We start from the raw sequence: 25729 nt of genomic DNA, 5'->3' as shown, positions 1-25729 counted from the left end.
GTTTATAAGCCTCGTGTTTAAAGCCAAATAATTCTATAAAACAATATCATATTTATCTAAAATTAAGATTAAAGCTAAACACCGGCTACAGCTCTGGCAATTGAACATTGCTATCTAATTTTAAACAGAGAGCTCTGGGAGTTGTAACAAAACAAGCCTCAGAATTGCCATATAGTATTGCCTATCTGGAGGGCCTAAATAATTGAAGGCCAACTACGAAAGCTGAAAAGATCCTGCTTTTTACTAAGTAACTAGAGCAGCATTTTTTTTCCAATTATACTTCTTGAGATTTATGAAATCTTCAAAACAGGATATTCTCTCATTTAAAGTCATTTTACAAACTCTTTCCAAAGCCATTACCAAACTCATTTAAAGCTTGCAACGCAGCTTGCCACTGTGTTATGACACTGTAAGCACTGCTAACTCACCAACCCTGAAAGAAAAAACAGGGGAAGAGGCCCTTTATCATCTCTCAGCTTTTTTCTTGATATCAAACTGAAAAAGGCTGTTTTTCAATAAAATAAATAGTTCAATGTTTTTAATATGTTCTGGTAGGTACTTAAAAAAAAAAAAAAAACAAAAAAAAAAAAAAAAAAACTTTAATTTGAGAGCTCTGCTTAGAAAAAGAAATTGTGTATATGCCTGATGATTATATGTAAGAATAGAAGTCATGATACCCTTATGGCAGGTGTGGAGTAACATTGCTTTATAAATCTCTCTAGGATGAACAGTTATAAACACAGGCTTTATTGGAAATGCCTCTTTCCATCTTCTTCCTTTGAAGTTAATGGAAGTTTTGATATTCTTTTTAATAGTAGCACAGTTTTCTCCTCATTTAAGACTCCCATTTTACATATACTTGCACACATAAGTGCAAATACTAAAACCCACAGGACTGTATTCACATCCAACATAAATCAGTCTATCTTAATTACAGAAAAATTACTGAGCAAAGAATCCAGGCTATCTTCTTTATTTTTACTTAACATTTGAACTGATTAAAAAGAGGGAAAAAAAAATCAAGTCAGATTGACTTACCATCTTTTTTTATGCTTCTCATTTTGCTGGGAGACAAAAGTGACAATTACTAAAGTATAATTAGTCTCTTTCAATCTCCAGCTTTCTGATAATATTATATATATTTTTTTCAGCAAATCCAAGAAAATACTTCACTTTTTAAGGTTATTTTAAATTAATTTCTAAGTCTTCCAAGTTTAGCAGAGTCTTTGCTATTTCAAGGAAGGCAAGTTCTTGGATCAACAGGCTGAGGAGCTATGGCCAGTAGCAGCCCCGACTCCTGAGCGGGGTGAGCAGGGCAGGCCTCGCTAGCAGTCTGCTTCAGCTGAGAGGCCAGATCAACATGTAAATCCAATGTGTAAAGTAAAGCCAGGGGTGTGAGTCAGAATCAGACCTTGCAATAGCAACCAGAGTCAGACACAGGACAGTAACCGCTAGGTAGGCCCGTGGTGGCAGTCCAAAGCCAGGCCAGGAAGCAGGGATGCCGATAAGGATCAGTAAGGCCCGCAGCCAGGCACAGACAAGGCTCTGCCTGCACTGGAGACCTACGCTCCTACAACTTAGTTCAGAAAAGATCTGAAATGCTCCAGGCTGAATCAAAATGGGGCTCCAAGGCCCATGGAAGGGGCGAGAGGAAGCCCCAGGTGAAGCTGGTCAGGCCCCTTAATCTCCTTTAGTGCCCTCAGGTCCCAACAGAAAGAGACCTATTTTCATTTTTGAAGCAGCAGCTGACAACAATAATAGTTTTCCCCAGGGAACAAAAGAAGTAATAGAAGATTTCAAAAGAAATCTATTACCTCACAAAGCCTTATATCTTACATCATACTGTATTTTCTTGTAAATCAACTAGGTAGCTAGTTTTTAACTGCCTGTAGGTTATAAAAGAGAAGTATGTTATTTCAAGAATAACCAAGGCCAATCTGTGAGGGATGTCAAAATGAATTTCTGTGTACGATTTTTAAAAGCCAGAAATACTGGACTAGATCCTAAGAAATACTGTATCTTGGGAGGTTATAAGGAAGCCTTCAGCTTCTGCGACCACCCTCCCTTTATTAACATACCTGTGTTGAGCTTCCTAAAGTTTCTAGGAATCATTGAATCACACAGAAACTGAATCGGCGTGTAAGGCTTCCTATATTTTTGTAAATACCTTAATGCTTTGATTTAATTTATTTTACTTATAGATACACAAGGGTCCTGAGACACTAAGGAGACATGTCTTCCTGTAGTTACCTATGCGCGTACGTCTTTAGGTTTTCTGGCTGACGAGACAGAGGTAACCATTTTGTAATACTGTTTTCAGAAGCAGATGTGCACTACCAAGAACAGTCTGAAAGACTAACTAGGCACAAGCAGTCTTCTGGCACAAATGTTAGGGTTACGTTAACCAAATCTGCATCACGGCTTGTAAAGAGGTTTATGATATGATCATGTATCTGACAAACAAAGCCATTTAAAGATAACTATCAAGCATACAGAAGAATATGTTCAACTTCTAGCCACCCTGATGTAAAAAAATAAATAAAATAAAATAAAATAAAATAAAATAAAATAAAATAAAATAAAATAAAATAAAATAAAATAAAATAAAATAAGAATAATTCCACCTCTCATTATGGAACATTGATTAATAATGTTTTATTTTATTTTTCAAATGGAAAAAGTTGTGCCCAGCTAATGGGTACTGCAGCATCAATGTTTCTAAACAGTGTGCATAAAAATATCATCATGTTAATTGGTGAAAGTCTCGGAATTCCTCTCTCTTGGAAAATATTAGTGTGTGAATGTGACATAGAGAGAAGCTGTCTTTGACAGCCTGTTTCATTTACAGGAGAAACAGAAGGAGTAACCAGCCAACTTCTGAGTGTTTTTACTTTTACTGAAAATGAAGTTATAAAGTTGTTAAGGGAATTTCTGAAATGTAATTCATTGCCTCTGGATTTTTTTAGAAGTATTTTTCATATATTGTAATCCTTCTGAGTCATATTTCCCTCCCTTAAGGGTTTCTAAGCTTATCTTATGACCCTCAGTTTCCCAGTGCTACACTGCTGACATCGCTTTTTTTTTTTTTTCCTTGTGAGCTCTAGAATATTATTCTAGAAATTTTTAATTATATTTCACACAAATAATGGTGCTGTTTTTATGTTTCTCTGTTCACTGGTAGAGAGGGCTTGATTCTATTTTCAATTCTTCCTTCAGCTGTGGAGAATCAAGAATCTTTATGTTTCCCAAAGTGGGGACAGCTGCTGCTCAGTCCTCATCTCACTGACAACAATCTGACCTACATGTTTTTCTTGGATTAATGGGCATGTCACAGTAATAAGGATAGAGCATATGGAATGTCAGAAACAAATACATCTTTGTAAAACTGGACGTATAAAACCCATAGGCAGTGTGTATACATTTAACTTTATTCATAAAGAGTCCTGTCACACTCCTCCCCAAGAGGACTTTTGGATTTACCACTGGAGGCTTTTTTACAGGTTCCAGAGAGCGCACTGCTTTCAGGACTACATCCTTAAATTACAAAACTGAATTTGCGCAATCTCATGCACTTATTTCAGACTGAAAATGTCATCCGGCCTGGCCCTGATTTCCTGGGACTGCGAAATAACCCTTGTGCCCACACTGCTCAGCCACTCAGTTTGGCAGCCTTCCAGGAGCCCAAACAGGTTAACTCCCTTAAGACCATGGGGACATGCTGTTTTAGATGCTGCCAGTCTTAAATCAGCTTTACCCATGTTGCCAAAGTTTTGTTGTCAGGGCCTTTGGGTCACCATGGAGCTTGGCCTAAAGCACAATTAGTTCATGCCCTGGGTACAGAGGAGCTGTGGGGGAAACAGCATTGTGTGCAAGGAAAATGGGAGCAACAGGTGAAAACAGAACAGGAACCGTTGGGCTGTACAGTGAAGGGTAGAATCATAGAATGGCTTGGGTTGGAAGAGGCCTCAAACATCCACTGACTCCAAGCCCCTGCCACAGGCAGTGGCTCAGGTTGGCCAAGACCACATCCAGCCTGGCCTTGAACACCTCCAGGGATGGGGCAGCCACATCCTCTGGGCAACCTGTTCCAGTGCCTCACCACCCTTTTAGTGAAAAAAGGAGGCAGAGAATTGCTTTGCGCAGCGAGCCACAGAACACCTCTCGAAGAGGAACACCGCTCGCTTGTGCGCCACTCTCAAAATGGCGGCTGCAGCGCCCCTCCACACTTGCCACACTCTCCTGCCCTTCTCCTTCTCGCCTCCGATTGGCGGAGCCCGCGACGCCAGCCAAGCAGCGCGCCCGACGCTGCTCCGTGGGCGGTGCCGCGGCCTGGCCCCGGCGGCGGCCGTGCAGGGAGCGGCGATGCGCGGGCTGCGGCGCGGCCTGAGCCGCCTCGGACCCCGCCTCGGGCCCTGGGCGGTGCCGCGGAGCCTCCGACGGGTTTTGAGGGCGGCCGGGCCGTGGCGGGGCCAGTCCTCGGCGGGCTCCGTCTCTGAGCGTGGAGGCGCAAGCATGGAGGAGCTGCTGAGCCGCTCCGTGCCGCTGCTGCCGCCTTACGAGACCAAGGAGAAGGCGCCGCCGCCGGCGGAGCGGCGCAGCGCCGAGTTCGTGCGGTATTACCGCGGGCTGGAGGCCGGGCCGCGCAGGGCCGAGCTGCTCGGCTGCCTGGCCCGCGACTTCGGCGCCGATCACGGCCGGGTGGCGGAGTTCAGCGCCAAGGTGCTGCAGGCCCGGGAGCAGGAGAGGGAGCAGGGGGCCCTGCTGCAGGCCGAGGACCGGCTCCGCTATTACCTCACCCCCCGCTACCGGGCGCTCTTCCAGCACCTGGGGCGCCTGGAGGGCGGGCTGCGCTTCCTGGTGGAGCTGAGGGGCGACCTGGTGGAGGGGCTGGCGGCGAAGGCGGTGGATGGGCCTCACGTCAAGGTGAGGGCAGGGCCGGGGTTCCCCAAAATGAGTCGGGGGAAGGCTTGAGGGGATGTGGTGTGGGGAGTCCTGTGATCCCAGTTCACTGTGTAACAGAGCAAAGCTCCTTCCCGAAAGCCATGGCACCAGCAGGAGCTGGATTTGCTCACACAGCTCAGCCTGGAAGGAAGGGAGTGGCTGGTGGTGTGAAGTAACGGCCTCTCCAGTGGGAACCTGGCTGTGAGCTCCTGTGGGCTAGCATTAGGGCACTGGAGGAAAGGCCAGGCTGCCACAGCATGACACAATGTGGCTGATGTTAAAACTGCCAGGCAGTGTCATGCTGCACCAGACACCGCAGAAGTGAGGTGACTTCTGAGCCCAGTATAGGGCCGCAAGTGACATAGCAGCTGAGCCGCACTAATGTTGAAGGATATCAACAGGAGAAAGGAGTTGTATCATGGCTCTGTTCAGCACTGTGTAGAAAATGGGTGAGGTGGAACATCCGCCATGATTATATGGTGCAGCAAGGTGTTGTGAGCATGGAAGAAGGAGCAACGTAGCAGCCAGCGGTGCCAGGCAGTGACAGGACGTCATGAAGGCAATGAAGATTCTCTCTGGAAGAAAGACAATGAGTTGGCCACATGTACTGACTAAAACTTGGTAAAACCAGACTGAATTTGCAAAATAGAAATGCGTAAAACATATGAACGCCTGTGCAGCAAATAATACGTTATGTCAGAAACAAGCTAAACACATTTGAAAGTAGGAGAACGTTGTCTGCAAAACCGAAGCTTCAATAAAAGGGTTCTTCTCAAAACATTTTTGAACAGTTTGGTGTTGTCATACATGTATGAGCGTGCATAGTTCACTAAATCTGTTCTTGCAGTCTCTTTTTGCACTTGTTGGTAAGATTTATTTTTCAAATGTAATGTAGGCTAAAGTGAGAGGTGGCGGTAAGTAACGTGTAGCCAGGAAAGCTTAAGCTAGAATTGGTGTGCCTGTTTGTTTGTTTGCGACCCTTTTGGCTATGAGAATTTACTCCAGATTCTGCTTCTTTTCAGTTTGGAGTTTCATTTGTGTTAGTCTAATTTGTTTTATGTGAAAACCCAGATGTGAAGCTATGTGTTAACTCAGCTCTTCTTGCTAGGTTGTCTGGGAAAAGTTAGGACTTGCTTCTGAATTGAATGTCTTGCTCGGCCTTTAAAATCTACTTGCTTCTATTACAAGCAACCATCGGAATAACTAGAGGCTATTAAGGCTACTAGAGGTTACTTCCCAGCCCGCGGGAAGTTCTGACCGTCTCTGTGATGGAGCTGCTTACTGGCAGGTGATCAGCTCAAGTGGGTTATCAAGAAGTTGTGTGAGGGCGTGCGTATTTATGTGGACATCTCAAGATGTAGGTGTGAGTTACTGTATTACCTGTTCTGAGGTTAAATGTCAAGAATAGAGAAATCGATACGGCACAATATTCAGGCCATTTTTGAAGTGGGGATTGTTGTTTTTTTTTCTATTTAATAAAACGTTTAAGTCTTGAGTAGAGAAGGGTTCTCATGATACAAGATGTATCTTGTGATCTTTTAGTGGACCGTTTTAGAGCGGCTCTTGACTGGATTCCCTAAGTACAAGAAAGAGATGAAAAAAAATTACAGAGAAGCTCTGGAATTGGGGATGGGTAGTAAATCCTGCAGTATCATCACTACATGTGATGAACTCTCATCAATCTAAATTTCTTAAAATATACTTTTAGACCAAGAAGATGCAAAATACCTGACAATTTTTTCTCCATTAATGTCATCGTTCTTGAATCATTAACAAAATAGATGAAGCTCTGCAAATTAGGGCAGTGTTGTCTTCTAGTCTAGTGTTGTCTTTTAGTCGTCTTTTTACTCCTGAGTACAGACACCTTCATAAAGCTTTCAGTTGCCTGTTTCATAAATCATTCTTTACCTTAAACATCAACTAAACTTAATCGAAGAAATACATTTGCTTAACTTACTCTGATTTTATGTAGTGTGTGATATGTGCATTGCTGCTCTGCTCTCCAAATTGCGTCTCATTATTAGAGTTGTGAAAGCCTCAAAGCACTGAGGTCACTGAACTGTATTAAGAGTGTCCATTAAATCAGAAGTCATAGAAAAATTCTGTGAGTGTCGTATCTGTCAGGATCCAGTGTAAAGCAAATTGGGTTAGAAAGGCTCATTTATAAGAAATGGAGAAGAATGGTGACTGCCTTACTGGAAGACCTCCATAGATCCTTAATATAAACTCTGAACAATGCGTTGGAAATGCTTAAAATGGTAGGCTGTGCAAAGAAAAGGCACGTGCTGTAAGCAGAGTTCAGTTCATGTTTAAGTTCATTATTATAAGGCAAAACAGTCAACTAGAGCAAGACAGAGAAAATTATTGGTACTTCCAGTGACAAGTTATGACAGTGTCTTTCTGTGGATGTTTAAAAGGTGATGAGTTGTTAATAATCAGATAGCAAAAATTAGCAGAAAACTGTATTTTTGAAGCTGTGCAGCCTCTTCTCTAAGGAGTCCACCAAAAATATGTAGAAGATACATTGAAAGGGGAAAAAAAATCATGACATCCCAGAGGTGGGTTTTCTTTTCTGTTAAGCGTATGGCTCCGTTGTTACTATCATAGGCCTTATGGATAATGTTTTTGGAAATGGTCATTGTAACCAGTAGTGTCAGGAGGTGCTGTTTGAAAAGTTAAATTACAGTGTAGCTGGCCACAATTGTTTTTCATGCTGCTGGTTGAAATTTTTCCCTTTCTCATGTTCTTTTCATCTCTTAACCTTCCTTCCACCAAAGGCTGGGCACGTTTTCTGGTGTTTTGATACCCAAGTTAATTTTCTGATGACTCGTCCTTACTTTGCTCTGAATGAAATTTGCTGAAACCCTCTTGTTTGAGTGTAGCACTCCATATTGCAGTGCAGCACGCTCCCAGCTACATTACTTCTTTTTCTGCCCCAGCTCTTTCCTACTGAGAGGTGGTTTTTATATTTTGCTTGCTTTCTCAGTTTTGGCATTTGAAATATAGGCCCTGGTGAAGAATTCATAACAACATTCTTGGTAACAAACAGTGATCTATCACATTTAGAATTTTCTTCATCTTTCTATATGATTTAGGAAAAAGTCAGTTGAAAGTTCAAGTTGCTGGCAAGAAATAATGGAAAAATAATTATTATTAATAAGCCTGGTTCCATAATTAAGCAGTAGTTAAGATGTATTTTCAATACTGTGGTTCTCATGTTTGTCTACTAGAAAAACGGAACAAGTGCCATAATTGTTTTGATTTTTTTCCCCTCATAGCAGCCACTCATAAATACAAGGATCTAAAGCTATGTATTTTCTTGAATTATTATTTTTTTTTAAGTGTCTCAAAGGTTTGAACACTACATATAATCAGGGAAAATGGTTTTAAATATTTGTGGAGAAATTGGACTTTAAGGGCAAATTTTTTGGTAAGTAAGCTGTACGTGACTATCTGGGGAGAGGAGATATTTGTGGCAATAGGTGTTTTACCTAGGTACATCCACAAAAAGATGTATTTATACGTATGTATTTCATACAGTTGTATTGACTTGAAATAACTATTCTCCTTGACAAGGGCAGCAATGTTCACTCTGAATATTGAAGCAGTTTCCTTTAAAGATCTAAGCAGCCCTTATCTAGAGAAACAACCAAAATTTAAAAGTTTTTCCATTGGAAAAAAACAAAGTGTTTGGTATTTACCTATCAAAAGGCATCTCTAGCCTTTCAGTTACTGTGGATTTGATTTAAATTCTAGCATACTTAAAGGCAATGTTGCAGTAACAGTTCTATAATTTGTGTGTTTGTATCTGCATTGAAAACAAAATGTGGAAATAAAATTAAATGAATCTCCATGATGCTGGATGGAAATCATAGAATGTGTTATATGGCCTAGTGGGGTTTTGGTTTTGCCCAGTCTAAAATATTTCGTAGATGGTCTTAGGCCTTTCAAACCACAAAGTAAAAAACTATTAAAACAAGGATTACCCATTACTGTGGTGTGAATGTAAAACATTTTTGTATTTCCTCAAAGCATATCAATGCAGAAACAGCTTGGGCTGTTAGATATTAGTTGATAAAGCATTAATATTCAGTAGAGTACAGTAAATAACATATACAGGTAATAAAGTCACTTGAAAATGCTTGTGTACACTTTAATTATTGTGTAATTGAGCAAAAATGATGCCCAAAAGGGGAAAAATTAAAATAATAATAAAAGATTACGATATCAAGCAATATAAAACGTGAGACAGCTGACCAGCAACTGATAGTAACTGAGCAGTCTTTCCAATCTGCATGGAGCGCTTGTTCCTACTGCTTCATATTGCATTTATTTGTTCATATGTGAATATGAATTTTTATTGTAAGGGATATTTTGTTTTGGTAGTTAGAGAGGGAAATGGAAGAAATAGTTTCCTCATCAAAAGCAGGTTTTCTTAATTAAAAAAAAAATAACTTTTTCATAAATTTTCCCATCTGTTCCCCAATAAATACGGACCTGATGTGAAGATCAGGAAGTCTGCGTTTTGCTGCCCTGTAGCAAAATCACAATTTATTGTACACAGCTATTAGAAACCAAAGTATAGCTGGTAATTTTTAATACTAATCTGTCTTGTTGCTCACATTCAAAATTGAGCTGCTAAATAATAAATGTGTGATTTTTATTTTTTTAATGAAACTGTGCCAATAATCTTATGGCTAGAAATTCCTCTGAAATTAAAATAATTTATTTACAACTACATTTATGGAAAGGCAGAACCTTTCTTGAGAATGCTATTTGAATTGAACCTTTCAGTGACTTAGTCTATGTTATAATGTTAAACACAACTCAGTATTTTGCTCAAAATGACTTGAATTAAACTGAGTTTTGGATCCTGCAGAGTATGTTGTGTTTCTCTACGCAAAGAATTTTTGTCAGTATGCACAATTCTTTGGCCTGCGTGCAGCCCTGTTATTGTATGAAACATTATTATTTACAAGTGACAGATTATTTGAATTGAGCTACAATTGCCCATAAACAATACTCCTGTCTGCCAAAATCATTACCAAAAGCACATCTGCTTCACTTTCTTTGTTACAGTTGCATGGCTTTTATACCAGCATTACCTTGGACCTAAAGCAGCTCAATAATACGTTCTGCATCTTGGAAAGCAACTTTTAGTTCAGCTGGGCAACATTATGTCCATCATGTGGAGTGCACTTGCTAAACCTGTACCCGCTTCAAAGAGGCAAAATGCATCAGATTTCTGCCTTTTCCACTTGTACCAGTCTCCCCGTAGTATAACTGGCCTCCTCCCAAGCCACTCATTGCCATCTGAGCCGTGGCAGTGCCAGTAGATGCGGAGCAGTGCGTTCAAACTGACTGGTGGGAGCGCAGCCATCAGCAGCTTTCCCTCCTAGCTGCTAGCCTGCAGCTGGAAGTGGCGCTGCTTCTCCAAAAAACAGATGGATGATGGGAGAGCCACAGGAATCTGATGGTTTGACCCCAGTTCCTACAACTGTAGCTCATTTTTTTCTGGCTTACATTGTGTCCTGACCAAAAAAAAAAAAAAAGCAAACCAAACAAAAAGACCACCAATAATCCTGAAATATGTGGAGGTGGTCACTACACCAAGAGATATTTGACTAATATGATTTACGGTTATTTTTGAAAGCCTTCAGAGCTTTCAAAAGAAAAGCAAGGAAAGCTTTTTTTTATTAACTTTTTTATTCATTTATTAGCATATGTTGCCTTGTGATACAAGCACAGGTGGAAGTAGAGTTTGACAGAAGACTTTCGGCACATCTAGCTAGTCTATTAGGTAACTTAAAGGCAGCTCTCCTGAGCAAGACCAACGAAGAATTAATTTATTAAGTTAGTTTCAGGTAAGCCTACAGTTCTGCTCAGGCTGCTGGTAAGGTGGTGCTGGTATCACACTGTGTCCTATATGCAAAGCAAAAATAAAGGAAAACCAAGCTTTTAGAATCTCTCTAAGGAATATTCATGCTGTGCTGACTTCAAGAATACTTTCTAAACTCAAATAAAGAATTTTAGACAGAAAGTCTTTAATAATGTAGGCAGTAGGAAATTAGTAGAGAATATAAAATTCATTATGATGATGAATGCTTTTGAAAGTATTTGGTATTAGAGTTGGCTTTAATTCAGTATCACACTGTTTCAAGTCTGTTGTGATTTCTGAGTTCTGTAGTCTTTTTTTTTTTTTTTTTGCTCCTTTTGCTTTTCTTCCTCAAAATTTTTCACATTTATATAGATGTTAAAAATTCCGTAAAGCCTATGGTTTTAGCTACATCATTGTCAGAGGTATGCATTTTTCTGTTTCATTATCCTGAGTGGGCGGGCACGTGCAGCTGCAGTACTGTTGGATTTAGTGCAGTAATCTTCCTAAGGCATGAGCTACTTGAATACTCGGAAGAGATTCACAGGTAGAAAAATTTCTTGAATTTAAAATCCTTATTTTCATCAAATTTCCTAAAACTTGTTCCATAATATTTAAACTAATGCATCTGAGCACCGGTGCAACTCCTGCTTTATCGTCAAGACTACTCAAACACTTGCGTTTATTGATTGCTTTTTATCTATGTTGTTTTGTGTTATCTTCCATTTTCCTATCTGCAGTTTACTACCGATGTTAAATTCATTCTGTCTGTAAACAGTCATTGTTTTAGTCCTGTGTGAGAAAAGCTGAGCTGTTAGGTCTTTCATCAAATAGATGCATTGTTGTTTTCCTTGAACTTCCCAAAGATGTAGTTTGAAGTAATTAAGGTTGTTTTTATTTGCATTTGTATGCTATACCTAGCTTACTTAGCAAATATGTCCATCTTTCTTCTGTGTGCAGGAAATGAGTGGTGTTCTGAAGAACATGCTTTCAGAGTGGTTTTCAACAGGATTCCTAAATTTGGAACGGGTCACGTGGCAATCACCTTGTGAAGTGCTCCAGAAAATTAGCGAGTAAGTGCTAAAGGTTCCTAAGGCTCGTGAGTGAAGTGGTGATGAAATGCATCTAACTGTAGAGATCCACTATTTTCAAGATAACTGCTTCTTCAATACTTTGCCATAGGCAAAGAATAATTAAGGAGTAGTTGCATTTAATGCACTTAAGAGCACACTTAGAAAGATTGAATTAAACAGTGAAGGGGATCTATTGTCCCACACTACAGTCTTTCAGCAGACATGCTGCATGTGTAGACAGCTGTCATTTCTAGTAAATGAATTTCCTTTCATCCTTCTCGGTTACCTTCTCTACCACACTCCCAGAGTTGGTTTCCTGGTTGGAACTGGTGAGGTGTGCAGAATTGATTGTAAACTCTATGTGAAGACCATTATGTTTATTATTTTAATAAGCATTCACACAGGATCACAGAATTGTAGGGGTTGGAAGGGACCTCAAGATCATTGGATCCAACCTCCCTGCCAAAGCAGATCTACAGCATTTATTCTTGACCTTCTGTCTAATACTCAAAATTGTAGTGATGAAGTTGGAGATGATTGAATAAAATTTAAATTGTATGGCATTTTGTCATATTAAAATCTTAAAGAAAAAAAAATCCCTAAAGAAATTTGTGGAAATACGTGACTAAAATGTTGATGAGGCAAAGAAAATAGGTCTTATGCAAGCTGATTTTTTCCAAATAAAAAGAATTTGTAATATGTCACTTAATCTTCTGGGTATTTTGGCAAACATGCTAGACTTTCAAATATCGTAGAGAAAAGAATCTTTTGAATGATTGTTTGAAGGTGTGGCTGTGGGAGTGCTAGTAGAAATTTAATTTCATCTAGGTGTATATATTGTTTGTCAAGATATATTAAAGCATTTGGCTAGCTTACTAAAACCTACTGAAGTAAAAGATGTTGCATTCCTGTATCTGCCCAGTACACTACATAAATATTCAAAATAACAATTTACAAAACACCCTGGAGTAATATCTGAATACTTTTAAAAGCAAGTGACACTATATGGGTGGTATATTAGTGATGAATACATTTTAGAGTAGGTTGAAGTAGAAGAGCAGAAATGCACTAAGATATGCATCAAGCTGAACTTTTAAAGTTGTATGCTAGACAGTGTTGCTAGTGGAAATCCTTTTCTCACCTTTTTTGTGAAAATTTTGAAGTATTCTACAAGGATGATCATATCTCTCCTTTGTAGTTTGGGAAAGCTAATTCCTCAGAAGTGTGTTCAGACTTACTCAATGACTTAGTCATCTGAATCAGGTATTCTACACCAAATAGAAGGTGCAAATGAAATTTCATAATGAGCATATCCCTGAGAGAGGTAGAAAGCCTTGGTATGCAGTAGGCTTTTACAGTTGACTTTGTCACAGTTTGGTGATGGATTATACTTTTTTGAATTGCAGCCTGATTCTCCTTTTTTGGTTTGAGAATTGTGTTGCTGATATCAGTGGGGAAAAGTACTGAGCTTGTAGGATTGGCAGTGGACGTTTGTAAATGAAAAAGAACAAAACAAAAAAACACTTTTTTTTCTTTTCCCTCATTGAGTTCTGAAGCTGTGCATCCTGTTAGAAACTGGGTTGATTTGAAGCGCCGAGTTGGGCCGTATAGAAGATGCTACTTTTTTTCTCACTGTGCAATCCCAGGAGAACCACTGATAATCTTGCATGTTGCTTTAACCAGTGATATCTCCAGCAGCATCCAGGTACAGTCACTGATATATTCAGTACGCAGCAAAGTGCTCAAATTACAATGTATGCCTTGGGTTTGTTTCATTTTTTTAAAGAGTTGAGAGAGTTGGTTTTCCTTTTAAAAATGACAGGGGTACTCAGAAAATTTTGGAGCTTTCTTCAATCGCAAGAAGAATAAGATAAGAAATTAAGAAATGACAGTAAATGAGATTAAAACTTCAAAGCAGTTACAAATGCTTCTGAAAATTTTAAACCCCATTACAGTTATTTTCTGCACTTCCTAATGGATAAGTAGCTCTTCTTAATACTTTTTGATTAGATTTTTGTTGTTTTTCACAGAGAATAATGAATTAAACAGCGGGAAAATGTGTTAATGCATTTGAAAGTTAAAAGAGAGGTCCCCTCACTATAATTAGAGTAATAACTACAACTAATTTTTTGTTTTCATTTTCATTTCCCAGTCCATAGTAAAAGATGTGGAATCATTAGAAACAGAAGATGCAGACAAAATCACAACAGCAATTTTCTACTCAATCAGTTTGGCTCAGCAAGGACTGCAAGGTGTAGAACTTGGCAATCACCTCATCAAACAGGTCGTAAAGGAGCTGCAGGTAGGTGTGGCACGTAACATAACATTTGGCCAACGTACTCCCCTTATGTCTCTGTTGTAGTTTCCATTTCCTCACGTTTATCAATGTGGGGAACTGCCAGGTCTACTGCACTTTCAACTTCTTACCAGATCAGCTTTTGAAAAAGTAGAAAGAGTTGGAAGAACATTTTCTGCGATTGGTGGATGTCAGCCAGAGGTAGATAGTGTAGACACTTGGTTGACATATGCTCGTTCCAGTTGGACAGGTGCTTAAAAATCAAGTTAGTGCTTTTCTGTTGAACGTATCTCTAATTTAGCTTTAGTTTGATGTGTATATTATCAGATTCATTATTGTCCCACAGTTGAGCGAGTGGGATATTGTTAACACATGCTAAACAGGAGCCTTCCTCTTCAGCATGTGTTAACAGGGCCTTGATCAACATTTTCTCTTTTCAGAGTACCTGATTGTTTATTGTTTGAAATCTAATGGCTGCTCCAGTAGCAGTAATACTTCATTACATAAATGAATTATTTTTCCTGTTTGTTACACTGATTTGCTGCCAGTTATATATAATGTTCACGTTTGCCTGGTAAAAAATGTCTGAGTAAAGAAATATCTTTTTTCATATTAGACATTTCTTATAATATAGGAAGATGTCTTCAGTGCTTGAAAGTTACAGGAATCAGTTACTTTATGAAAATCTATGAATGTATAGAATATTGTGGTGTGCTGTAGGGTCTGTTGTTCACAGTTTTAGGCCTCCTTGTAGAGCCTTCTTTCAAGTAACAGGAGAAAAGAATGAAAATTCATTTATACAGAGTGCTGTGAAAGAGACAGTCAGATTTCTGTTTTAAGTCCATTATTTCATTTAACAGTCTTTAAGTATTAAATTATTAACATGGATACCACTTCAAAGTAATGGTCAATGCCTGTGTTTGTTTTCAGTGTTCCAACTTGTGGATTAGTAATGATGCCTGGAAAATTGTCTATGATTTAGAACTTCAGTTCTGTTTACAAAAATAACTCAAAATTGGATGCACCAAATTTCTACTACTACAAAATGATTGATTAGTCAAGTACTGAATCATAGCTGGCTGCCCTGAAGTTTTTTTTTTAATGGATATTTTGGCTGAATTTTGTTGCTTCTTGCTTTCAAAATGGCTTTTAAATTAATTGTCTAAAGTGCAATAGTCCAGGTATAATTAGGCTGTGCCATCTGTCTGATCTTGACTGAGGGGAAATTGGAATAAATTCATGCAGTTACCTACTTTCACATCTGAAAAATAATTTCTGGATAATTGAGTTGCTCTCATAAAATAACCCCATTGACAATGTATTTGTCCATCACTAAATTGCTTACAACACTGGAAGAATTATGAGTGGGTTACAAAGGAAAATGGACAAACCATGCTTTGATAACATAGATCCAAGTTCTGAAATTTGATTTGTCTAACAGAAGAATTGTTTTCTTATTCGTAATTAAGACAAAAGTTTCTACACTTCAGCACCGTAAAATACAGCCCTCCTTCATTGTTCATCAAATACACAATGAGTAGAAAACAGAATGGTTGAGATACCTTTAAAAACTGGATCAGGCTGTTCTCTTGTGATTCAGGAACAACTGTCATTATCTGTGCTCTTATTTCTCATTCCTATTCCCAATGCTATTCTGTGCTGCATAGATATAGTTTATTCTATCTGGGAGTACAAAAACTGACAGTTGGTTGTGTGTTGCTAGAAATCTTAATCTCCTCATCTCTTCAGAACAAGGCCAGATACTCTTCTTCATCCTTCAGTCAACCTGAAATGATCAGGCTGAGTGCAGGTGAAAATTTATGAAGTTGAGCGCAGGCCAGTATTTCAGGAGGCCTGATCTGATTGTACAATTTGACGTAGGCTTTAATAATCTGCCAAAACCAGCTTGTATTTACAGGTCAGGCTTTTCCTTTTAGGTCAGACCTTTTGAAGTTAAATTTCATCCTCCCAATCTTGGCTTACTTCTAAAAATATTAATGGCCTTGCAGATTTCGCATCTGGACAATAAGTCACCTCTACCCACTCTTACCTCTTGGCTAGCCACCAATGTCCTTCAGAAGTGTGAGACTGCAGTAACAGTCAAACTGATGTTTAGGAGGGAGTTAGAGGATTTTCCCTCACTGTTCATGTTTTTTTGAACCATATAGCAATAGAATTTTCAATCAGCATAGGAAGCGTCTGTCTCTTTTTTTGATTGGAGTACATTTGAAAGATAAAGATTTTAGTATTTTTTGTTACCTTCTTGCTTATCATAAGATTCATGTTGTAATAAATGAAGTTTCTGTGTAGTGTTTTATTGTTTGTTATCAAGCACATTTATACTACATTGACATTATGAATTTTTATGCATATAATCCGCATTCACTTTGCATCTTCAGCCCTTTTTTTTCTACTGAATCTTCTTAAGGCATAAAATAACCAGCACTGTTGTGTCCCATTCCTTGTTTGGAATTTCTGGTCTTACGCCTGTTACTCTTGAGTCACATTTCATAAACAAATAACATTCTGTGTAATAAGTGAAGAAAAAAAAAAGTAGTTTTGACACTAACCTGGGGAAAAAAAATCAGTAATTTGTTGTGGCCATTAACAGCGTGTAAGACATGTATGCAAAGCAATGCATACAGAAAAATGAAGTGCAAAGCAATGCTTATTTACATGTAGGAATTCAGATGTAGAAGGTGAGTTAATATTTTAAATCCCACGGTGATGAGATCCGTCTTTGTATACACATTATTAGGTTTATTTAGCCAGATACCAGTCACTCTTTTTGAATAGCAACTGTCAAAATAAGGTATTATTGTACATCCAAGTTTTGTTCTGCATTGTGAATTAAAAGTATGGCACTCATCAGTCACTTTGCCTTCCGAGCAACTTCATATAATGTTACTTTAACCTGCACCTTGTAGTTTGAGATAATTGATTTTTTTTTTTTTTTTGAACAGACATACACTCTTTCTGGTCTTACAAAATCAAAAGCCCATCTAGTTACTATGGCTAATTTAATAATAGTAATGATGGGAGCATAGCACAAGAAAAGACTTTTTTTTTTTCCCTGACTCTTCGGCACATTTCTGATTCAAAATCAAAGCATGGTTTTGGCTTACTTTGAGGTGGGCAGAACAGATAGATAGCTTCACCTCATATCCACTGCAGATCTATTTCTCTGCTGAATGGATATGAAGAAAGTGTATATAGAAGTCTAAAGTTACAATACATTTCATGCCTTTTTCCAGGAATCTTTTTATTTGGTAGTATTTTATGACAACGGTGTAAAGCTTGGACAGCAAAGGACCTCTTCTTGTAGGTAGATGGCAAGCTGTATAATTTTTGTGAGGTCTGGAGTGAAAAGAATTTAATCCCAAACTGCTTGAAGTACCACTTGTAAGCATGTGGAAATGTCGTTATTTTGGTTCTTCTATAACTTGTGAGTTAAAAAGGGCTTAAAGCCCCAATTTATTGAAAATGTACAGTGATTTTAATGAACGGCCAAGTTAAAGGCTGTTATACATCAGTAACAACCACCACATATCTCATCTACACCATTCCTCATCTTTTTGGGGTGCCATTATAGGGCTGAACAGAGCTAGAGAGAGGAAGGATAATCCGGGACTGTTTATCCATGATGGATATGGTTTTCTATAGTTTTTTTCAGTTCTTTGATATTTTTTTCTTATCTTCCCAATTCTATCCTCCTCTTCATTCCAGAGCATAGTTCCTGAATTTGTTGTCTTGAAATCTGTGAGAACCATTTCCAATTACCTATTTCCCATCTGTGAAGTGACTCTAAGTTCTCATGCTGTTGTTATCAGTGTTTGGGGTGAGAAATTATTTAATGTACTTCTGTGATGTTTACTCATTCAGTTTTCATTGTAGATGTGGTGACTCTTGCCTTGGCAGACTCCTCCTTTCAGAGGAGAGATGCTGTGTGCATTTCAGCTTCAAAATACTTATATTGTGAAATACTTACACTGCAGTTAGGTTCAAGGCAAAGGCAGGGCACGCGATCGGTACTGCTCTTGGCAGCCTGTTTTACCCTTCTCTGGAAGTCCCACTTCAGTGCATTAAATTGCATGCATGTGCACTCTTTCTCTCTGGTCAGGTCTAAGTAAAGGACTTCCCAAGGTTGTGTATGTTCAGATTGAACATAATTCTTTGCAGCAGCATAATAGTCATTTACTTGAGAAGGCACAAATGATACCACAGTAGTGCTGAGTTGACTTGTTGACAGCAGCTGAAACAATGTACTCTCAGCAAAAAAAAAAAAAATTGTTAGTATCAGAAATTACATCTCATTAAGCTTGCAGCTGCCTTTGTAAAAAAAAAAAAAAAAAAAAAAAAAAGTCTCTGGTAGGAAAATATTTTTTTCTATTACCTTTGCATTGCTTTGCAATAAACAAATCTCTCCGTAGAGCACTGCTAAACGTTCAGGTGTTGCAGGTTACATATGTTGAGACTGTCTTTAAATTAACGGATTAAAAAATACTTTGCAGAGAGCATTTGAAGGACTTGAGGATTTTGTTGTTCATTGTACAGGAGTAGTTGATGCTTAATACACTTATGTAATTTTCTATTTGTTTGAATTAACTTTTGTGGACCTTTGATTTTCAGAATGTTACTTGATTCAAACTTTCCCAAAACAATACAAACTTTTAAAACTTTTTCTTACCCTCTAGTAAAAATCCTTTATCTGACTTTGCCTTAGCTTAACCTGCTCTGACACTTCCACTTGTAAATGTCTTTGTAACCTCAAAACTGAATTCTCAGCTGTCATTCCTCATAAGGAAAACTCTGAATCAGGCATGTCATGAATGTGTATCACTAGATCAGAAAAAGACATAAGCTAAGTTAGAAACATGCTAATAGCCATTCTTTCCCCCTCTCCAGTGAAACCTTCATTTGGGAAGACTCTTGAAAACTGTACTGAGACATTGAACTAGATGGTATCTGCACTATAAAGTTATGTCTAGAAATAAAATAACATGTCCAGATTCCTTAAAAGAAAATCTCATTAGCAGGCAATTTAGACCTTAATTTTTAGAAATCTTCTTGCTAATTCTCATGAACCAGTTACATAGACTGCTAACTTATATTGGGTAGCACTGCTTACCTTCAAAGACTGTCTATCACAGCTTGCCTCATGAAAATATTTCTTGCAAATGATTTTTTATTAGGACTGTTAGGGAAAGTGCAGCAGTAGAGGCTCTGGTGAGGATTACAACCCTTGGTGTTAAACTCAGTTAGTCTGCGGTTCTGCATAGATGCCAACAGCCTCCCTTGGAGTCTTGCAGTAACTTAAGCAGCTGGAGGATGTGTGAAGTTGAGTCACAGAAATGGGTCCTCAGTTTCATCTCTTTATATGCGCACAGTCAGTAGGTTGAATCCTTAATCTCTGCATAGCCATTACAATTTGGTACAGGTATTGGTACATTACGATCTGCCACAGGTATCGTAATGTAATTGGGTAAAAGGGAGGGATATAACAGGGAGAATAACAGGGCCTCAGGGAAGGAGCTTGTGTCATGAACAAAGGAAATCCTGGGCGATAGCGTGCTGCTCTAAATATGGTGTTTGGTGGGTTTTTTTTGTTAGTTGCTTGATGAAAGTTTGTTACACAAGTAATTTAGAAGGGTTTTGTAAACACATTTCTGTTGTTGTCCAAGTATGTGCTTTTTTGGATTATTTTGGGGCAAGCAGTGGGATGAATTCATTCATCTGCTGATGCTACTTTAGTCCCAGTTCTCCCTGTACAGATCTGAGAGTAGGCTACATGTTCATTGCTGGTTATACCGATGTATATAGAGCAGGGAGCAGACAGCATAAATAATCTCTTCCATTTCTTATATTTAAGCTTGTGTTGCTCCTGGAAATGAATTCTGAAACAATCTCAGAAAACTAGTTTAAAGAAAAAAAAAGTGGGTGCTGATGCTGGAAAACAAGCAGGCAGATGCCTTTCTAGCAAGCTGATAGGTGCTGGCAAAAGAGCAGACAGATAGATTTCTCATTAACAGACATTTAATTCAGAATGTGTTTATAGCCAATCTAAGTGGTCTGCGGCTCTGCAGAAGGTACATCATAGCAATTCAGTCCGCAGATGACAGACACTGATAACTGGTGGAGCCTTTGAGAAAACTGCTTAGAATTTTATAGCCTGTGGCATTTGGGGGAGAAAACTGATAGCTACTATGTGACTCAATAGAATGCTTAACAATTGGTGGCAGATTTTAGCTTTCTGGTTGGACTGTTGATAATTGCTACCTTAATTTGATCTAGGTGACCTGGGGAGATTATGATTTCCAAAACAGACTTTGCTTTCATTGATGAAAAATGTGACCTTGGACTACAGCTTTCAGAGTGCAAGACAGTTTCAGATGAGTTTTAGATAATAGGAGAAATCTGCACGCTTCTGCAATTAAAAAAAAAAAAAAAAAGCCCCAAAACTAAAAGACGGTCAAAACGAAAAATCCACTCCAAAACAAAATGAGCAGCTGCTTCTTAATGGTGTGTGGGTTTCTGACAAGAAAATAAACATTAATGGATCTCCACCAATAGTCTTTAAAAACTAGCACATCAATTTAGTAACAACATAAATGTGCACACTTCACTGCATCTATTTATTTTTACAAGAAGTGGCCGGCTAAGATAAGCTCCTACACTCAAGAATTTATCAGATATGTAATAGTCTGTACTATAGCTTCAAAATGGGGTCACTTTCCTATGTCTTATCTGTCCTAAGAAGTTAAATAAATAAATCCATTTTGTATTTATTAATAGAGCAGGAGCTACCAACTTTCTGATAAATATTTTTGGGTTGGGCTTGGTGAGCAGGTCACTCCTGGAAGTGAATGATAAATAAAGAGCAGTCAACATCACAAGTCCTGTCATTTTCCTTCCTTAATTAGGAACGTTGCAGCGGTTAGTATTAAGACACAGATATGGGAAGAAACTATCCACTTGTTTTGTCATAGTGGATGGTGTGTTACCGTCTTACCTCTGCAAACTAAGAGGAGCTCAGAATTTTTAGCCTATGTAAGCACGGGGGATGTTGTGTGAAGAGCCATTAGTTTTAGTTCACTACCAAAACAGTATTTTCAAATACTGTGCTTTCATAGTGGTGGTGCAGAAGACTTTCAGATTCCACTTTCTGGTAAGCAGCATTTTTTTTCCAGTCCAGTCAGTTTTTTTCCTTTTAACCTGAAAGAATAATTTCAGCTTCCTCAATTTCAACAGTACTTTCCATCTTCCTCTCTCAGGTTTTAACCCCAAACAACTGTGAAGAATGCATGAAAAACCTAAGCCATGTGTTCTCAAAGGCAGTTTTTATAGGATGAAATAATATAATCAGGGAAAAAAAAAAAAGGGGGGGGAAACTTTCCTGAAAATGTTGAACTGTCTACTCCAAGGGACATTTTTTTAATTAAAACATATTCACTGTATTCATGTCTTAAGTGGCCGTGGTTTGCTGTAAGAAATTACACAACCCTAATAAAATGTTTTTTTTATAAATGCTATATTTTTAAAAATTGTGGAAAGAGGTGCTAAGATATCACTAGAAATTACCTTCCACAGACATGTTTCCATCAGTTTCCAAAGAATGCTTTTTCTTCTATGAAATCCAAATGCAGTGAAACCTTGTAGTTGTACTGCATGAATCTTGCTACAAACACATGCTTCAGAATGACTCTTAAAATAAAATATTATAGTGTCCTTGAGTGGAGACTTGAAAAAGTCAGAGATCAACGCCTCAGTAATATTGCACTCTGACTGTAGTTGTTGGGAATATGACCCAGCCAGGATCTCCTGGGCTCTCTGATTACAGAAATGCTTGTTTTGTTCAATATGATACAGAAATGAGTGTTTTATTAAATAATTTGCTTTTTGCTTTATCCAGTTCTCCAAGGAGATGAAATGGGATGTTTCTTTGTAACTTCTATCTCCTGATCTTGTTCCTGTCTGGTCCCCAAATAATTCTTTGCCTTATGTATTTGTGTACTATTTAATGAACTTCTGATGAGGGGAGGTGGTAAGGTTATTCAGTTTATGCAGTTGTGTATCACAAAAGTGAGGAGATGGTAGTAGGTCTGAGATGACTGGATGTATCATGGCGCTGGAAGCCAGCAGAATAGCAGTATGCTATTTGGGAAGCTCCATGTCGAAAGGAAAAAAAGATGTAAATAACCAGCTGAGTATTATTTCAATTATTGAAGCTATTAGAAACGTTGCATGGCTTAGTGCTGCAACTTGTAATGGGAATATGGCATGTCTGCTTTCCCTGGCTCCTGTATCCTCACGAAACAGACCACAGACAGCAGCAGTTTGCGGAGCACAGCAGTACCTGAGGCTGCAGCAGTGCAGGTGCAATTCAGGCGCTGTAGCAGCATGCATGCCATTAACATTTGCTAGCGTAAGATAGCGTCTAAGTGATGATGACTTTTTAATGGTTATCTGGGAAATGCTTAAAGTAGAACAAAATGTAGTTTGTAGTCATTTAAAGACAATTTTCCATTGACATTAAGATGCTTCTATAATGCTGATAAATGTCTCTGTTCTTACCACTGCCTCCTTTATGAATAGTAATTAAAACACAGTGGTTGTTCCACCTCATCAGCGGCTTACCTCCGTTCCTTGTCCCCCTGCTCCTTGAACAGGTTTGAGTTTTGATGTCAATTTTGTTAAAACCAAGTAAGAGTGAGTTTAACAACCTGCTCTATTCTTTGCTATTGTGCCTCAAAACAAACATAGAATGAATAACATGAAAGGTAGCTGGCATGTATAAAGAACCTCTTCCAAAACTTCAGGAAAGAGTTATTTCATAAAAAACACAACAAAAAACACAAACCCACCAAAACAACAACAAAAAACCAAACATCATACCTCTACTGGTTTCCTCATGGTCTGAAATCATGAACCGTCTTTCATTTTTTAAACATAAAAAGTAAATTATTGAAAAGGTTTTGACAACTTCCATGTTGATTTACTTGTTTTTAAATCTTTTTCCTCTGAGTAACATCCTTATGGATGATTGCATTTGTTTATTTCTGCCTATAAAATTATACGCCAGAAGAAAGGTTTGGTAAGTGCTATGTAAGTACTTCTAAATAGATGGCGTGTGCGGACTGTAATTCAGTCAGTGTTAAAGTTTCTTAGCACTCCAAATGCTTTTTAGTCACTTACCTGTTACTGTCAGTGTGATAGACTTCCCCCCCCCCCCCCCTTTTGGTCTATGTGTATCAGTTAATTCTCAGAATCCTTCATCTTTACTCAAACTTCTAATTGTGAGTCAGTACAAAACTCATGAGTTTTTTTTTCTCCTTTTGTCTGTAGAAAGACCTTCCTCAGATAAAAGCTTTTTCTTCTCTGTCGCCTATCCCTGGATTCATGAAATGGCTTCTTGGTCTCCTCTCCTCACAAACAAAAGAACTGGGAAGAAATGAACTTTTTACAGAATCAGAACGCCAAGAAATCTCTGAGATCACGGAGGACTCTACTACTGAAACTCTAAAAAAGCTCTTATCTAACAGTGAATGGGTGAAATCAGAAACATTAGTCAAAGCACTGCATTCGCCACTTATGAGATTGTGTGCCTGGTATTTGTATGGAGAGAAACATCGTGGCTATGCTCTTAATCCGGTAGCTAACTTTCATCTTCAGAATGGCGCTGAGTTGTGGCGGATAAACTGGATGGGAGACATGAGTCCTCGGGGCATTACAGCTTCTTGTGGCATGATGGTAAACTACCGATATTTCTTAGAGGATACAGCCAGCAATAGTGCGGCGTATCTAGGGACAAAACACATTAAAGCCTCAGAACAGGTTCTTTCCTTGGTGTCTCAGTTCCAGCAAAATAGCAAGCTCTAAGTACTAAAAGAACTAAGAACAGGTATCCTCACCTATGAAGAGCTTTAAAGTATACAGTGTCCGTATTTACATGAGAATATCCTTTATAAAACAAATTTAGTCAGCACAGCAGGATGCAAAATTATTTAAATTATCAGTTGTTTTATTTACATTGTCATATATTCAAAGTCTGGTTTGTTGTGGTTTAGTCACTGAGTTTTAGACATCTGTTATGTACAAATGAATTGGAGGTGTGTATTAAAGGGTGACTAAATTCTCAGTCAGTTTCAAGACAACGGTAACTTGTATGGGAAATATTACAGCAATACCATTATTCTGTTGATGATAAAGCTGTATAAATGTCATGCTTTTGGTGGGGATAGAGTTAATTTTCTTCACAGAGGCTCGTATGATCTGGTGCCTTGGATTTTTGATGAAAATAGTGGTGATAACACACCAATGGTTTTAGTTGTTGCAGAGCAGTGCCTACCCAGAGTCAAGGCTCTTCTGCTCCCTGTGCTGTAAAGCCAGTGAGGAGGCTGGGGGTGCACAAGGAGCTGGGAGGGGACACAGCCAAGACAGGAGACCCAGCATGTCCAGAGGGCTATTCCGTGCCATATGGCGGCATGCTCGGCAGTAAAAGCTGGGGTAAAGGAGGAAGAGGAGGCGATGTTCAGAGCAATGGCGTTCATCTTCCCAAGAAACCTTTACATGCAATGAGCCCTGCTTTCCTGGACATGGCTGAACAGCTGCCTGCTGATGAGAAGCAATGAATGAATTCTTTGGTTTGCTTTGCTTGTGGCTTTTGCTTTACCTGGTAAACTGTCTTTATTTCAATCCATGAGTTCTTGCACTTTTACCTTTCTGGGTAAGAAAGGTTAAAAAAAAAAACTCTAGGGAGAGTGAGTGACCACCTGCGTGGTGCCCAGCTGCCTGCCAGGTTAAACCACAACACTAAACCACAGCTTCAAAAAGAGCTGTGTTTCTCTGTTACACCACTACCATAAATAAATCAGTACCAAAGCACCTGGAAAGTAGCACTGTATGAAAGTAATTTTTGGGTGAAACATATTAGCAGAACAGTAGTCTACAATTTTATTTCAATAATACCATTGCTTTTTTCTACATCAAACCCTTACATAAAACATCTTACTACTTTTTTCAAACTCACTAAAAATCTCACTGATTCTGCTTTGTTGGGAGCATAGAAAAGCCTTGTATTAATGTTCTTGAAAATCAGGTCTTCTCAGGGAAGCAGGTATGTAATATTATAATTGCACTTTAGTCTGCTAAAATATAATGAGCAAGAAGGAAGTGTTCAAATAAAAGACTTGATAAAGAGCTTTTTTAATGAAGAGGTAGGCGTGATGTGTAAACCAATAAAATAAGATTTCTCATTAAATCATGTGTTTTGTATTTCATTGTGTACCTTGATTTACTTAACACCTTTTGTCGATAATAGTATCACCAGAGAAGTAAGACCATCTTAGCACAGTTTGATGCTGTCATATAATTCCCAATTTCTTCCGTTTATGGTCAAATCTTGTTCCTGTTTTTGGGAGAAGAATTATACAGGGGAATTGAAAGTGGTAGAGTCCCTGCTCTTGTATGAAAACAGGAGTGAAGAAAGCTGTAAGTTTCTTCACTAAGAGAAATTGGCCTTTCTCCTAAAATAACATTATATAATCG

The 25729-nt window shown here is 38.5% G+C and overlaps 1 protein-coding gene across 1 annotated transcript; it reads left to right on the top strand.

Annotated features, from left to right (window-relative positions):
* Positions 1 to 4419: 4419 nt before the first annotated feature.
* MLYCD (malonyl-CoA decarboxylase) lies at positions 4420 to 24456 on the top strand. Its single transcript, XM_032195694.1, has 5 exons — positions 4420 to 4923; positions 11777 to 11889; positions 13438 to 13594; positions 14042 to 14191; positions 23528 to 24456. The coding sequence occupies exons 1-5, from the start codon at positions 4513 to 4515 to the stop codon at positions 24059 to 24061; spliced, it is 1365 nt and encodes a 454-aa protein (XP_032051585.1). The 5' UTR covers positions 4420 to 4512; the 3' UTR covers positions 24062 to 24456.
* The last annotated feature ends 1273 nt before the right edge of the window (positions 24457 to 25729 follow it).

The sequence above is a fragment of the Aythya fuligula genome, chromosome 12 (assembly GCF_009819795.1).
Source record: "Aythya fuligula isolate bAytFul2 chromosome 12, bAytFul2.pri, whole genome shotgun sequence".
NCBI classification, from domain to species: Eukaryota; Metazoa; Chordata; class Aves; order Anseriformes; family Anatidae; genus Aythya; species Aythya fuligula.
The sequence above is the reverse complement of the archived record's forward strand: the minus strand, read 5'-3'. Positions and strand labels throughout refer to the sequence as shown.

What these genes read in the sequence shown, in the direction of transcription:
- MLYCD (XM_032195694.1), top strand. Translation starts at nt 4,513, where the DNA reads ATGGAGGAGCTGCTGAGCCGCTCCGTGCCGCTGCTGCCGCCTTACGAG. An exon ending in TGGATGGGCCTCACGTCAAG is followed by an intron (nt 4,924 to 11,776) that starts GTGAGGGCAGGG and finishes TTCTGTGTGCAG; the next exon opens with GAAATGAGTGGTGTTCTGAA. An exon ending in ATATCTCCAGCAGCATCCAG is followed by an intron (nt 13,595 to 14,041) that starts GTACAGTCACTG and finishes TTCATTTCCCAG; the next exon opens with TCCATAGTAAAAGATGTGGA.